Below are 15,389 nucleotides of genomic sequence, written 5' to 3' on the forward strand. Positions count from 1 at the left end.
ACCCACCTGGAAGTGTGAAGAAAACTGTGCTTCAAAAGATTTATTACATATATTTGTACATATTTTACATGAATGGAATGTTAAACATACAACCTAAAAATCAATAAAAAAATATTTTCATTCATGATTATGTACTGGCAAACCACTGAAAAGAGTACCTTAGAACAACTTAAGTCAACTTGCAACCATACTGCTCAATTAACAAAAAAATACAAACATGTTTTACATTAGACATTGCAAATTACATTCCCATTTCTGCTCTGGGTAATGAAGGAAGACATCTTGTCCATTACCACTGCACATACGGGTGGCATTTCAGAAGCTAACACAGAGTTCCCTCTAACTCATTGTGGGCAGGGTTAGTTCTGTGGGAAGAGGCATATAAAAAAGGGGAATATACACTCTTCTCCCTACCAGCAGGTACCTGCCAAAGGGTAGGAAAAGCCAGAATGAGATTTGCAATCAAGTGATAAGGTTAATGCTGGATCACCACCCGTTCAGTGTGATGCTGCAGATGATAAAATTGAGTAGTTCATTAAAACATACCCTCTACAGCTAAGCCACCTCCCTTCCTCCTTGAAAGTTACAGTGCTTTGGCAACATCAGCTAAGAGAGAGACTGCACGGTAACAAATACTTCAGCTTCATCTTAGTATAGAACCATAGAATGGTTTGGGTTGGAAGGGACCTTAAAGACCACCTAGTTCCAACCCCCCTGCCATGGGCAGGGACACCTTCCACTAGACCAGGTCGCTCAAAGCCCCATCCAACCTGGCCTGGAGCACTTCCAGGGATGGGGCATCCACAACTTCTCTGGGTAACCTGTTCCAGTGCCTCAACACCCTCACAGTAAAAAACTTCTTCCTTACATCTAAGCTAAATCTACCCTCTTCCAGTTTAAAGCCACTACCCCTTGTCCTATCACTACACTCCCTGATAAAGAGTCCCTCCCCATCTTTCCTGTAGGCTCCCTTTAAGTCCTGGAAGGCTGCTACAGGGTCTCCCTGGAGCCTTCTCTTCTCCAGGCTGAACAACCCCAACTCGCTCAGCCTGTCTTCATAGGGGAGGTGCTCCAGACCCCTGATCATCTTCATGGCCCACCTCTGGACCCCCTCCAAGCAGGTCCGTGTCTTTCTTACGCTGGGGGCCCCAGAGCTGAACACAGTACTCCAGGTTGGGTGTCACGAGAGTGGAGTAGAGGGGCAGAATCACCTCCCTCGACCTGCTGGCCACGCTTCTTTTGATGCAGCCCAGGATACGATTGGCTTTCTGAGCTGCGAGTGCACATTGCTGGGTCATATTCAGTTTTTCATCCACTAATACCCCCAAGTCCTCTGCAGGAAAAGTGGAATTCTATATGCAGGAAGAGCACAGAATCATGCTTTGATGTCTCTTCCGGTTAGCATTTCACACCTTGAGAGCTTGTGACCAGTCATGTTGAGGTGTTTGCTATTAAATGTAACGAATTAGCAATAAAAGGGACAGATTTGAGGGAAAACAAGAGGAACAGGATTCAGCAACAGATTATGTTCTTGCAACGTCGGGTTACTTACACTTGAAACTCTGCCAGAATTAAGCAGATCCTACTTATCTTTGCAAAATCTTTGCCAAAGCACACCCAAGGGCAAAAGTCCCTCAAACAAACATACATAGATTAAAAGCTGCCAGAAAGATCAGCTAGCAGGCTTGCTGCCTTCTACTTCTTGTACACTGGCAACTTACTAGATCAAAGACAGAACTAAGTCCAGCCTTTTTCAGGTGCAGGATATTCCTACAGTGGTTTACCTGAGCAAGTCTTCAGCAACTAATAATGCCCCATGGTGAGGTCATTTACAGTTTATCCCATCATCAGCTCTGATGTACTTAACTGATAAATGACTTCACAGAACACAGTGCAGCAGCTTGGGAAGCCAGCTGAACTGCGTAGTAAGGTAACTAAATGCAACTGGAGACAGCTTGAGAGTAGGGACTGGGTATTTCCCATCCCCACCCCCCAAACAGGCTAAAACATCTTCAACTTGATTTTAGAAGCAGGTTAGTTTATATGGAGAAACATCATAAGTTTTACATTCACGAAACAAATCCTGGACATAGTTCTGTCATGAATTTCTAATGCAGAGTATTTTGAACAACAAGAAGTTAAGTGGCATGAGCTGATGACACTGCTGCAGGAAAAAACACATTTGGCTGGGTCATAGCAAACCCATAACAAGCCCTCCTCTTCCAGCTACAACCTCTTACATTACTTTTGCTGATGCCAATTGAGGGAATATGGCCTAAAATGTGTCATGTCTTCAGCTAGGAAGAGGAGAAGAAATTGATACTAAATGAATTTTAAGCTTGGAAGAGTGGAAAGTGAATCATAAAATATAGCACTCATCAAAAAATGAGATAATTCTCTACTGGCAAAGGTGAGCTGGAAGATCCATACTAGCACTTCGGCACTCCGAGGTATACAGTAGTCTCTCGGCAGGAAACTCCCAACTGTACAGCAAAACTAGTAGGTACAAAACAACAATACCAAATTTGCACACCAATATTCTCTTTCAATAAGGGAAAGCAGCTAAAATTCACAGAAACTCAGAGAGATCATGGCCTATATCAAAACCAACATATGCTTTGTTGCTGTTAACGTAGAGATAGTAGTAACGTTCAAGTGCCAAGTTCTCTGCTTTTGGTGGAACACAGAAGAAATGGAGCAAGTTTCTGAAGCCCTCACATGGAAAAGGTGGCATACTAAAAGCATCCATAAGCACATCTTATGTATCAGACATTATCCATCCAGAAACACCAAAGATCCACATTTCTGAATAAAAATTATCTTTCCCATTTTGCTGAGATTTTAGTCTTTTGGGAGTCAGTTTTACCAGCTCTCCAGCCTTTCAGCAAAGGCTTAATTAAAAAGCCAATGCTCCTACAGTAACAGCTAGGATAAAGGTACAAATCTCGAGATTCAGTCATAAAACTCCCTTTACATCGTAAAGGGGGGAGCATGGAAAAAAAAAAGGTCACAAGTATCCACCCACATCTTCGTACATCACCTACACATTTTCCATTTCAAAATACTGCAGTACACTTACCCTTGAATACAAAAGTTAAATTGATTACAAATAAGACCATCTGTTTTAGGCTTTATTCTTCCAAAAAATAAAATACCACAAATTTGCAGTGTGCTTCATTGTTTTGCTTTTATGTCCCACTGAACTCATCATTGAATGTACATGTTGAAAGAAAATTAACTACCTCCTTCAAAAGGGAAGTGTTATTATAGATATACTGATTTATAAGAGACAGGACAATGGGTGCCCTGTGCTGACAGTAGCATGGCTCTCTTGGTATTGTATGGTATACGGTTATATACAATCCAACTCATAGCCACCTCCACTATGAACTTCAAAACACAAGTTGCTACTCAAGATACATGGGTATGTTACAAGTTCAGAAAAATCTCACATTTCAAGACAGTGTTGAGTCTACTCTTCCCCTTGTGGCAAGCAGCATGTTTATGGCAGACCTGAGTATGGGAATTATTTCACACCCTTACATACTTAGGGAAGATATAGGCCAGATGACAGAAAACACTCTGAAACAGCACAGAATTGGCAATCTCAATATATTTACAGGCAAAGAAGCATATCGCACCGTAATTTAAGTTATTGCTTCTTGTGGACAAGTGTGGTATTCCTTGATCGAGAGACAGGACTTGGTTGATGTTTATTTTCCCCTTCTAAAGCACAATGATTCAGGACCACTGTGAGTATGTTTTTAAAATGAAGGTGTTGCCTCTGACTAGAACTACATCTACAGCATGGTCATCACCAGCTGACCAACACAGCTGGTGATAGAAAGCTTACATAGAATTTCCACAGGCATTTTCAAACCCAAGCACCACTCTCATGCTTCCAGGGTCATTCAAGGCTTGGTCTATATTACAGGTTTTGATACAAGAAAACCTCCCACAGCCTTTCAGAAGAGATTTATGGATACCAAGAATGCCAAACTAGGATCTAAGGCTGACCTCATACCAGTTCCTCAAACAATCCAAGGTTTTTCTGCTCTACCGTGCTGACGGAAGCAGCAATGGACTCTTGCCTGCAAAACCATGCATCAGTGCAATTGCTAGTGGCATGCTTTTCAAACACTGGTCCTAAATGTAGGACAGCAGTGATAACTGCTGGGTCTTTAAACCAGCTATTTGCATCTGAATACAGAAAATTAAGGTTTTTGAAAAAAAACAGTAAATTAACTAGAAATATGAACTAGTTGTAAACAGATTTATGCTTATAATATTTACCTACTTAATCCCCAAGCCAAAGGCTATCTATGACCTCGGAGCACAGGACACCAAAACACTTACCTACCCCCTTTACATTATTACAGGTGAGTTTCTGTAGGCATGAAGCCAACAGTAAATATTAAATCAATGCAAATGCAAAAGCTTTACTTTCAGAAGATAGCAGGAATTTAAAACATTGGAAAAGTGGGCCTGCAGGCAACACCACTGTTTGAGTATTACAGGTGCTGTAATTCCTCATCCCCTCCCTCCCCACCATGATAATACAAGGCAACACAAATATTCTCAGCTAAAAAGGAATCTGTACAGGGAATGACTGTACATTTGATGTGACTACAGAATTGAAAAAGTGTGACAAAACGATTCTGCTCCCACTGAAAAAGAGAATACAACAGGGCCCCATAGTTACAGGTTCAGCTGAAACCAATGATGCAAGCCCAAAAATGTAGAAACTGCACTGGCGATTACGACAATTATCTAGTTTGGACTCCTTTAGATTTGCAGCATAACAAAGGCATTTTACAGAGCAACATTCAGGAGAAAATGTTATCCAGGCAAGAATTGCTCTGCAAGCAAGATAGGAGAGTTTAGTAATATGCACTGCACTTGTTCTCCAGATAGCAGCAATTGCTCCTGTTCTTTGCCCTTTTTGATATGAATCACAGTAGCAACAGAGAGAAATATGTACTTAAACAAAAAAAAAGCAGAATTATTTATGTACAAATGTTCCAAGTGTTGTGCAATATATTTTAACTATCGAAACCCACTAAAAATGCTGTCACTAATATTCATAAACTCTTCCCTGCGCTGTGAAATTCAACAACTACTATGATTGATTCTTGATATAAAAAGTATGCTTCTAAGCCCTGATATCTGTTCCAGTTTATTGTCTTTTTTTCCCCCCCTGACTTTCTTTTTGTGAACCATGATATTTTATGGGAACTAATACTTATCCACAGTTTTACTTGGTGTAACCCACCAGAGACATCCTGCGTTTTGTGAAGCCCTGGTTATACCAATATAATACAGTAAAATAATAATAAATTAAACCAATGCAGGTGCATTAAAAAAAAAAAACAACAAACACAGTCAAATGCTGGTCTGCATGTGAAGAGACCAAGGATTTAGATGCAAAGTACTACAGATCCTGCCATCAAAAAAACATTCAAACAAGGAAACAAAAACTTGCGCATTTTAAAAATTAAACACAAATCCCACCTCAATGTTATCTCACCCATGCCTATAAAAACCTCTTGCTGTGCCCACATTTGCAGTTATTCATTTATACCTCAGGAGGCAGCCTGGAGATGAGAGTAGTAGAATAAAATAATTACCTGAAACATTTTTAAAAAAATACCCGTTAAACAAATTACCTTAACTGTCAGCACTTAAAATTGGTAATTCTTCTTTTTTTTCCTATTTAAAAAAAAGTTGCATAGCTGTAAGATTTTGCTTTGCTGCATTTTTTTTTTGTTGTTTTTACTCACAAGCAGTAAAAGAGAAGTTTTAGTTACTTAAATAGCAACACAATGTGCAGATTTCAACAATCCCTATAGCTTGATCAATATAAATTAGTTACCTGTCTTGGTTTTACTCTTTGGACTGCATTGTGACAAAGGTTTAGTTACAAAATTTTGAAATATAATACTCCTATGCAGAGAAGTTTATGTTTTCTGTTCTTGAAAAAAGTGAAGAATGTAGAACAGGGTGTGAATTCAGTAAATTAAGGTCACACTGTTAGATTATGTTTAGTTTGCCATTTTACTCTTCTTCAGCCAACAAGAAGGTGAAAACGTTCCCACTCAAAACCGGGGCCATCCTCCTGCACGGGTCTCAGATAGCTCGTATCGAACATCTCCACTTCTACTCGAGGCAGTAGGAAACATGTCCAATAACCCGCTTCTTCACAGAACCAGAAGTTAAGCTGAAATTAGGAACTTTGGCCTTCAATACAAAATAGTGTCAGTAATGTTTGTGGGGAGTCGATTGTTACAGAATGTGCAGCATTTTCAAAATCCCTGTGTGTCCTTTGCATGAGTGTTTGGTATACCGAGCACTACTGGCAAGTAACCGGTGTCTGCAATGCTTTTTCTATGTCACTGTCCATCTTTGTCTTTTTCAGCCACAAAGAACTATAAGTCTCAAGCCAGGCACGCTGTGTTCAGCAAGGGAACCTTACATCTCCTGTTTTCTGATCAGTGGAAGCAGCTGTTGACAAAGCAGAAGACAAAGTAACATCATTTCAGCTATTTCAGTATATAACACACTCAAACAGCATGAGCACAACCACCATGTTTTCCTTCCCCTTTTCCCTAAGCCCCCAGTTATTACCATCTCTGCTGTGAAAAAAAGGAAGCAGAATTTAACATGAGGTTAGACATCCATGAGCATGTACAGAGACAAATGTGTTCATAAACAGCATGCTGGCTTCTTCCACAGTTCAGTTGTTGGGGGCAATATAAGAAATGTGTTTGTTTATTAATTTTGGCTAACACTGCCCTGAGGTTAAAACAATTATCCCTGTAGCAGGATACCTTCCTTCAGGTTTTCTCTGCTACCCCTGCAACAACCATAGCATTGCAATGTGACCTGCAATGGAGACTCATGAAGCAAGATGAAACAAATGAGCAAATAAATGCAATCATGAAGTCTTCAGGTGTTTTGTTTGTTTGTTTTGGTTTTGTTTTTTTAATTTCCATCAGAACAACAAAACCAAATCCTCAGTTACCAGCCAGAATTTCAGGTATCTCCGTTTCTCTAAGAATTATGATGATTGTTGGTATGTTTTGCAATGCTTAAGGGTAGCAGTTTAATGCAAGATAAAGTTTTCGAACTAGTCAACTAAAAGAATAAACCTATCCTTTAAACCGTTGACACTGACTGCAGATCTACAATCATTAACACAAAACACAAGCTGGAAAAATGTGAACCTCTGTGAGATGGGATGGATAGAAACATGCTTATTTATTTATTTATATATTTTAAGCATTCTGGAATGCATTAACATGCAAGTGAGTTTGAAAATACCTAGTTTCAACTTTTTCTTATGATTCCAAAAGCTTTCCGTCAGAAATAAATGCCAGTACTCATGGAATAATCCAAAATTACACAACTGTATTATTTTAATTTTGTTTCATTTCCATGGAAAAAAATACCCTTTAAAAATTAATGCTAAAGCTTTATTGGCACTGACTTGCCACTTTCCAGTACCAAAACTGGAATACATCATTTTGGACCATGCCATATAAGGATGCAGAAACCTTTTACATATTGCAATATACGTCAATATTTATTAATTAATACTGCAGTTCTGAGACACAGTAGCAAATTCACAAATTCAAAAATAGCATAAAGAATTATTTCAGATAATCAAGATATTTATTATTGAAATGTGCATGTCTAAAAATAAATATTACCTAAAACCATGAATCTCGTCTTAATCTGATGGATGCTCAGGGCAAGATCTATTTACTTCAAACCATTCATCTATGCAGCTGTTGGATGCAAGACAAAAATTAAAACAATTGAGTATCTCAGTAACATTTAGCAATAAGGTATGAATATAAATTGGTTTCTCATAATTTCAATGACTAGTAGGACTTTATATTATACAAAGAAATATATGTATACACACACATCATTGGAAAATTTAATAACCCCAAACCACAGTAATGTTTGGATATCAAACACTTGAAAAACTATATTTCTGAAGTGTTAAAATTTTCTAAGCAAGCTTTTTACAAGTTACTATCCAGCTTTTATACACAGGTTACTTCACTACTAACGCTATCATCTTGCTTATATCATTCACTGACATTTTACGTCCTGTAGTTACAGACACTTGTGAAAACAAATATGAAACAGGTTTAAAAAGTGTTCTCCCCTCTCCCCGCCAAGTCTATTAGTATTTGACAAAACTTACAGTATGCACAACCTAAGCTCCCTAGCCATGATGTGCACTCCTTCCCCATACAGGTGATTTTGCCTTATTTTTCCTGTGCGCTTTTCATGCAAGCATGAGAAGACTATAGTAGGGAAAACTGACTTCAAATACATTGGTGGAGATGCAGAAAGATACCATTTTAAAAACATCTTTAGGGTTGCTGCCGTTGTTTCTTTGTTGTTTGTTTGTTTTTTAAATGTAAAAAGCAACTAAGTTTTAGTGCTCCTTTAAGCAGCCCTTAGAGGAGTTACCCAATAAATGTAACCATCTCAAATTTTATGCATCCTGAGGAATACTTGCCCTTTATGATATATGCAGAGGCAAGGCAGCCGTGCTATAGTATCTCCTTGCTGCAGCTCTTCCAGGCATATTGCACACTCCCCAGCATCTTTACTCAGCACATCCTCTGAAGAAAGAGCACAAGGTTAAATGGTTAAAAAGCAGGCTACTACAAGCAAAATGTTCTTTATTCAGAATTTCAAGGACAGCTACAGAAGATACTGCTTGTCCTGCAGAAAGCCCTGTCAAGGTGAGGATCAGTCACACACCAGCTGACTGAAGATTCCTGATGAGAGACCTCTTGGCAGCTCAAATTAAAATATGGTTATGATTCAGTTTCTTGCCTGAACAACACTGCTGTAGCTCAAAATGAAGTCCTGTAGGAAGACACCCATGTGGAGAAGAGGGGTAGCCATAATCAACAGCTAGTATCCCTTTGGAGTTTATACTCTCCCAGCTGAACCATGCTCCACCACACAGGCTGCTCTGATCTGACCTCAGAAACTTGCACTCTGAACCACGCAGCCACAGCAGACACACACTGTGCTGATGACCCCAAGAGCTAAGATTGGAGAAGTTGGGTTCTTCATACAGATGGTATGTAATGCTTCCAGGGCTTTGAGGATTCATGCTGGGTGGGTTTTTCCTAGCTGTACCTTCTTCCCCATGCTCAGTTTTCACTATGTAGGTTAGGTTCAAGCTTGAACATAACATTTCTCTGGACACAACACTGCACATAATTAACTAGGTAAAGATCTTCTTAACTTCTAAACAGCCTATTATTTGCTTTTTCTACTCTCCTACTCATCTCTCTTCTATACATCTGGCTTTCTTTTACCAGCCTTGCCAGTACTCATATTTCACACCTTCAACCTCCCTCTTCTCACCATGTCAGCATGTTCTACCACATCCCATCCACCTTTTCCTAAATGTAAAGTATGCAACTGTTATCAATAGGAGTGGGAGGGAAAGATCAGCACTGTATAGCTCTAACTCTCCCTAAATTCCTGGAGATACTGAATTTTCTGCAGCATTACCAAGTCCCATAACAAAGGAGGAGAAAGTAAGTTACTAGGAATGCACAAGAGGTGGCTTTCACACAGAAGTTTCTGGGGAAATATACTATTTTTAATAAAAACCTTCTCTCTTGGATACTTCTCTTAGCCAGAATGTGGGATACAGAATTCAGTCCTAGCACAAAGCAAAACAGGAGATCATGGAAGGCCCCATTTGCCAGAAGCAGGTTAAAAGTCCCAGTTCGATGTGACCTCACACAGTGCACAGAGCATTCCCAACAAGGGACCATGTAGCAATGAAGGTGGCAAACTCTGGCAGATCAGAAAGGTGCACGCTTGGCTAAGTAAAGTCTGCATGTTCAAATTTCCACAGTTTCGTGAGAACAGCTTCCCCTTTTTAACCAAAAGGAGCCTAAAGGGACTGTTTATGGAGGATACAGTTCCCAGGTTCGACTGAGAAACCACCAGCTCTATGCTATTCTCTCCAGTGGCTCCAATACTTATCACTATGGCATTCCAAACACACAGAAAATGACAAGGAGACAACTAAAAAAGCTCTCATGGCACCAAAAAGTAAAATTAAATTAGGTCTACCTTGTTTCGCTTAGAATGACAGCAAGCTGTCTTGCAGGTGCTTGAGTTTCTAAAACAGTGCTTATTTCAGTCTCTGCTATATTCATTGGTTATGCTAAAAATACTGTATAACATCACGTGTGTAGCATCTTCATAAGGCTATGTGAAGAATATCTAACATGACGTGAACTGTTATAAAGAAAAATATTTTTTAAAGAAAAACACCAATATATATCTACCACAATGAAGAAAATTAAAAAATGTATTTTACACACGGTAACTTTATTGGTAGGCATTTATTAAAAAATTGTTTCTGTTGTTCTATCAGAAGCTGTGAGCTTCCAAGAACATCAGAGGTACCTAAGAGACAAAGCAATTTAAACAATACAAAAGATCTTAAGAACTCTTCTTATCTGTCATTACAAAATCCTGACACTAAGAACTTGCCCAGAAGAGGGTGCTAAGGATAAATTCTTGAGGTTGTTGGTTTGCATTTGTTTTGTTTTTTTTAATAAAAAGATACTACCCTCCCAGACCACATCTTTGCACAAGTACTTTGCCAAAAGTCCTATGAGCAGATCTACGCTCTTCCCACAGTTAGGTTGCAGGAAGAAGCGCCATTAGAAATTCAAGCATGTAGCATATACACAGAGCATACTTAATAAAAGTCATTTTTTTCCATGAAGTCACTCTATCAGATCAGCAGCTGGTACCCAAAACAAAATGGCACTAAGATACCTCCAGTGAATTAAACCCCAGCCTCCCTCCCTCAGCACTCTCAAGAGGAAAGCATTTAGTCAAGCTTTTGTGACAAAAATTAAAATGCCGTCCAATAAAAATACAATTTATAAAAGAAAACATTCCTGTGAACTGCTTTCTCATCATTCCCTATTGTACATGTCTGGCTTATTGTTCACTCCCAAGACTGAACAACGCCTGGGTCTGAACTCCCACCGAGCAATTTAACAAGGTTCTGCACCTTTTGGCTAACATTAGGACAAGATGCCAATTTAAACATTTGTATCTCCCACCAGCCCTGGCATAAGTGTCTGAGACTCCTTTTCTTCCCTCCAGTACTCCCATACTCTCCCCAACTGCCATTAGTCTCCCTCTTGCCAATACCAGCCCTACTGCACAAGTCCCAGGCAGACAGCTTGCCACCCTCCCTGGCTTCACCCCAGGCTGAGCCACCGGGAACACATCAGGCTTTGCCTATTCATGCCAGAGGGAGCTGGTGTGAACACTGACGACAGCTGGCATGGACGGGGCCTCAGAAACACCGTGGAGTTCTACCACCCCTGCAGAAGAGGGTTTGTTAGCAGGTTTCAGTGCTCCTCTTCCTCCGAAATGACGAGGACTTGGCATTCCCTACTTCTTATGTTAACCTTACGAATCCTGCAGCCCGTGGTGAGACAGCAGGCTGTGCCCCCCCAGCCCATGGAGGGGAGCGGGGGAGCAGATGCCCACCTGCAGCCCATGGAGGACCCCACACCGGAGCAGGGGGGTGCCCCCAAAGATGGCCGTGACTCCATGGGAAAGCCCACACTGGAGCAGTCTGTGACTGAAGGACTGCAGCCCATGGGAGGGACCCACGCTGGAGCAGGGGAAGAGTGAGGAGTCCTCTGCCTGGAGGAAGAAGGAGCAGCAGAGACAACGTGTGATGAACTGACCCCAACCCCCATTCCCCACCACCCTGCACCGCTGGGGGGGGGAGGAGGTAGAGAAAACCGGGAGCAGAGTTGAACTGGGAATGAGGGAGGCGTGGGGGAAGGTGTTTTAAGATTTGGTTTTATTTCTCACTATCCTTGTTTTCATTTGATTGGTAGTAAATTAAATTGATTTTGTTTTTTTATCCAAGTTGAGGCTGTCTTTTGCCTGTGACCATAACTGGTGAGTGATCCCTCCCTGTCCTTGTCTTGACCCACAAGCTTTTCTTTATATTTTCTCCTCCTCATCCCACCAGGGCCAGGGTGGTGGGGAGGAGTGAGCAAGCAGCTTCGTGCTGGGCTTAAACCACAACACTCCCTTTTGACCATTTTAGGTGATTTGCACCATCAATCTGAGATAAAGAAAAAGGAGTGAAAAAACCTGTTAGACCTGGATCCGGTCAGAATTTGTTCTCTACTCGTTTCATACAGCACTCTCCTGTACCAACACTGGCTTATACCAGATGGAAGTCAGTTTAAGGGCCATTTAACACTGACTTTGAAATGTATCTGTTACGGAAAAATGTGTAAATCCTTTTGCACAGAACCACTGCAGTCCGAACAATTTTATTGTTTTCATATTTTCCTGCAGCGGAGTGATTCAGCAGATATATATTATTCTTCTTATTTTTCTCTTTTCTCTTAAAAAAAAAAAAAAAGAACAGTTTGAGATTTCATCAATGTTATGATTAAAACATTTATATGTGTACTACCTAAATGAAAGTGGGAAGAGGAAATAAGCAGAGGCCACATTTTTCCATTTCGCCCACACGTGGGTGCATACACAAACACTCACCACACCCCCACATCCATCTGTCTTGCACCAAATAGGAGGTAAACACTCCTCCACTTTCCCAGCTATTTGAACAAGTACTCACTAGCCAAAGACTGGTGTCAAAGATGAAATCTGGCAAAAGAGCATAGTATTTCCTTCCTGTGTCTGCTCACATACTTCTTCCTCCTCTATCCCTGGTTAATCCTACTACTGTTTTAACCTGGTTGTCAGTAATTTTTCCTCCTAAAATTCTGCTTTTTTCTTAACTAATAAATTCTACTCCACTCCTGCCTTTATAAGCAAAATAGGTAGTACTGAATTAAAATACAATCATCCTGGCAATTTTGCACATACTTTACCAATTTAAAACTTCTTCTAGAACTTTTGAAAAATATATCCAACAACTATCAAAGCCACCAACTCAGCCATGGTTAAAATCATAGGCAATACCTGTGATGAAATAGTCTGTCTTTAAACTGAAGATTGCAAAAGCACATGCAATACATACCTTATCGATTAAGTCATTAAAATCTGTGCTACTGCTTTTTGTTTTTCTTTTTAAAACACAGGTAGATATAGCCCTAGGCTCAGGAAAACCCAAGTCACAAATCATGGAGACGGCAATAGTATTTTGGGAAGATATCACTTTATAGCTGCAGCATTTTATTTCTCTTTAGGCATTCACTGGAAACAGAACACCAAGTTAGAAAGACCTTTGATCTAATCCAGCATGACAATTTTTCAAAATATCTATATTTCCTCTAAAACTTGAAAGCTTAAGTGTCTGTGGAAGCTGCCACTGCAGCCAGCTTAACAGTGAAGGACACCACAAAAGTGCACTCTTTCAGGAATATGACTGAAACTTAATCAGAACATACCTTCTGAACAGTATCTTATCAGCACTAAAATTGGTAAAACAAGAGCCATAAGAGGTTAAAAAATATTGGTGAAACTTCATTAAATAGTACATATTACTATATATCTGCTACACATTCATTAATTTTTGTTGCCAATTACTAAAAATTCTCTCAGTTAAGTACTAGAGAGTGTTTTTGTTTTTAAATGGAGTACATCAAGCTCTAGACATCTAGAAGCCAACATATTGCTTCACACTGTGGTGGGTTGACCCTGGCTGGACGCCAGGTGCCCACCAAAGCCATTCCATCACTCCCCCTCCTCAGCTGGACAGGGGAGAGAAAAATATAACAAAGGGCTGGTGGGTCGAGATAAGGACAGGAGAGATCACTCACCAATTACCGTCACGGGCAAAACAGACTTAGCTTGGGGAAAATTAACTCAATTTATTAAAAATCAACCAGAGGAGGGTAATGAGAAATAAAACCAAATCTCAGAACACCTTCCCTCCACCCCTCCCTTCTTCCCGAGCACAACTTCACTCCCGGATTCTCTACCAACCCCTCCCAGCAGCACAGGGGGACGTGGAATGGGGTTTACAGTCAGTTCATCACACATTATTTTCTGCCGCTTCATCATCCTCAGGGGCAGGACTCATCACACTCTTCCCCTGCTCCATGAACTTCTCCAGCGTGGGTCCTTCCCACAGGCTGCAGTTCTTCATGAACTGCTCCAGCATGGGTCCCTTCCATGGCGTGCAGTCCTTCAGGAGCACACTGCTCCAGCGTGGGTCCCCCACGGGGTCACAAGTCCTGCCAGAAAACCTGCTCCATGGGCTCCTCTCTCCACAGATCCGCAGGTCCTGCCAGGAGCCTGCTCCAGGGTGGGCTTCCCACAGGGTCACAGCCTCCTTTGGGCACCCACCTGCTCTGGCGTGGGGTCCTCCATGGATATCTGGTGGATATCTGCTCCACCGTGGACCTCCATGGACTGCAGGGGGACAGCCTGCCCCACCAGGGTCTTCACCAGGGGCTGCAGGGGAATCTCTGCTTCGGCACCTGGAGCATCTCCTCCCCTCCTTCTTCACTGACCTGGGTGCCTGCAGGGCTGTTTCTCTTACATGTTCTCACTCCTCTCTCCGGCTGCCGTTTCTGTCTGTCCCAACTTTTTTTCCCTTCCTAAAATTGTTATCACAGAGGTGTTACCACTATCACTGATTGGCTCGGCCTTGGCTGGTGGTGGGTCCGTCTTAGAGCCGGCTCGTGTTGGTTCTCTCGGACACAGGGGAAGCTTCCAGCAGCTTCTTACAGAAGCCACCCCTGTAACCCACCCCGCTACCAAAACCTTGCCACACAAAGCCAATACACACATGTATAGCATGAATTCATCCACTTTGCGGAATTTATTCTATACTTTTACTGGTATCACCTTCTGGGACGATCCAAAGTTTTTCCTTACACTGTTACAAAAACAAGTAGACAAGAAGGACCTGCATGTTCCACAGGTAACTTATTCAGTAGCAGCAAGTATGTGTGTATGTGATCAACATACTCTTATCAAATGTTACTGACTTGATTTACTAAATCTTTCCAGTTTTGGCCGCATCTCTTTTTCTCCCTCTCCATTCCTTTCCAACTATTTCCTACTATGCTTTTGTCTTCTTCACACCCATTTTTCCCAAAATACCATTCTCTCTAGATCTACTTTTTCTACCACTCCTCCTAACCCCCATCATCTCATTTCATTTACTGTTCAATGCAGGCATTGGAGAAAGGAGGAAGAGATTAACATTATTAGCCACTATGTGATACAAGTAATATGGACAGCCTTCTTATTTGGGGTTAATATCCTTGGGAGAAGTAGACATTGGAATGGAAGTAAAAGGGACCATTATGCAGGGTGTGCTTCTCTCATGTAGCTCAGTAACTGTCTCTGCAACCTGGTACTGG

At 41.1% G+C, this 15,389-nt stretch overlaps 1 protein-coding gene across 1 annotated transcript in view; it reads right to left on the bottom strand.

Moving 5' to 3' along the window:
• Nucleotides 1-25: 25 nt before the first annotated feature.
• The window catches only part of ZNRF2 (zinc and ring finger 2), a 63,773-nt gene continuing 48,409 nt past the window's right edge, over nucleotides 26-15,389 (bottom strand). Inside the window, exons 3-5 of the mRNA XM_075053561.1 lie at nucleotides 8,537-8,642; nucleotides 7,710-7,787; nucleotides 26-6,501 (exon numbers count right to left, since the gene is read on the bottom strand). Coding sequence (XP_074909662.1) covers nucleotides 7,730-7,787; nucleotides 8,537-8,642 — 164 coding nt within the window. The 3' untranslated portion in view covers nucleotides 26-6,501; nucleotides 7,710-7,729. The remainder of the gene's footprint in view (nucleotides 6,502-7,709; nucleotides 7,788-8,536; nucleotides 8,643-15,389) is intronic.

The sequence above is a fragment of the Buteo buteo genome, chromosome 2 (genome assembly GCF_964188355.1).
Source record: "Buteo buteo chromosome 2, bButBut1.hap1.1, whole genome shotgun sequence".
NCBI classification, from domain to species: Eukaryota; Metazoa; Chordata; class Aves; order Accipitriformes; family Accipitridae; genus Buteo; species Buteo buteo.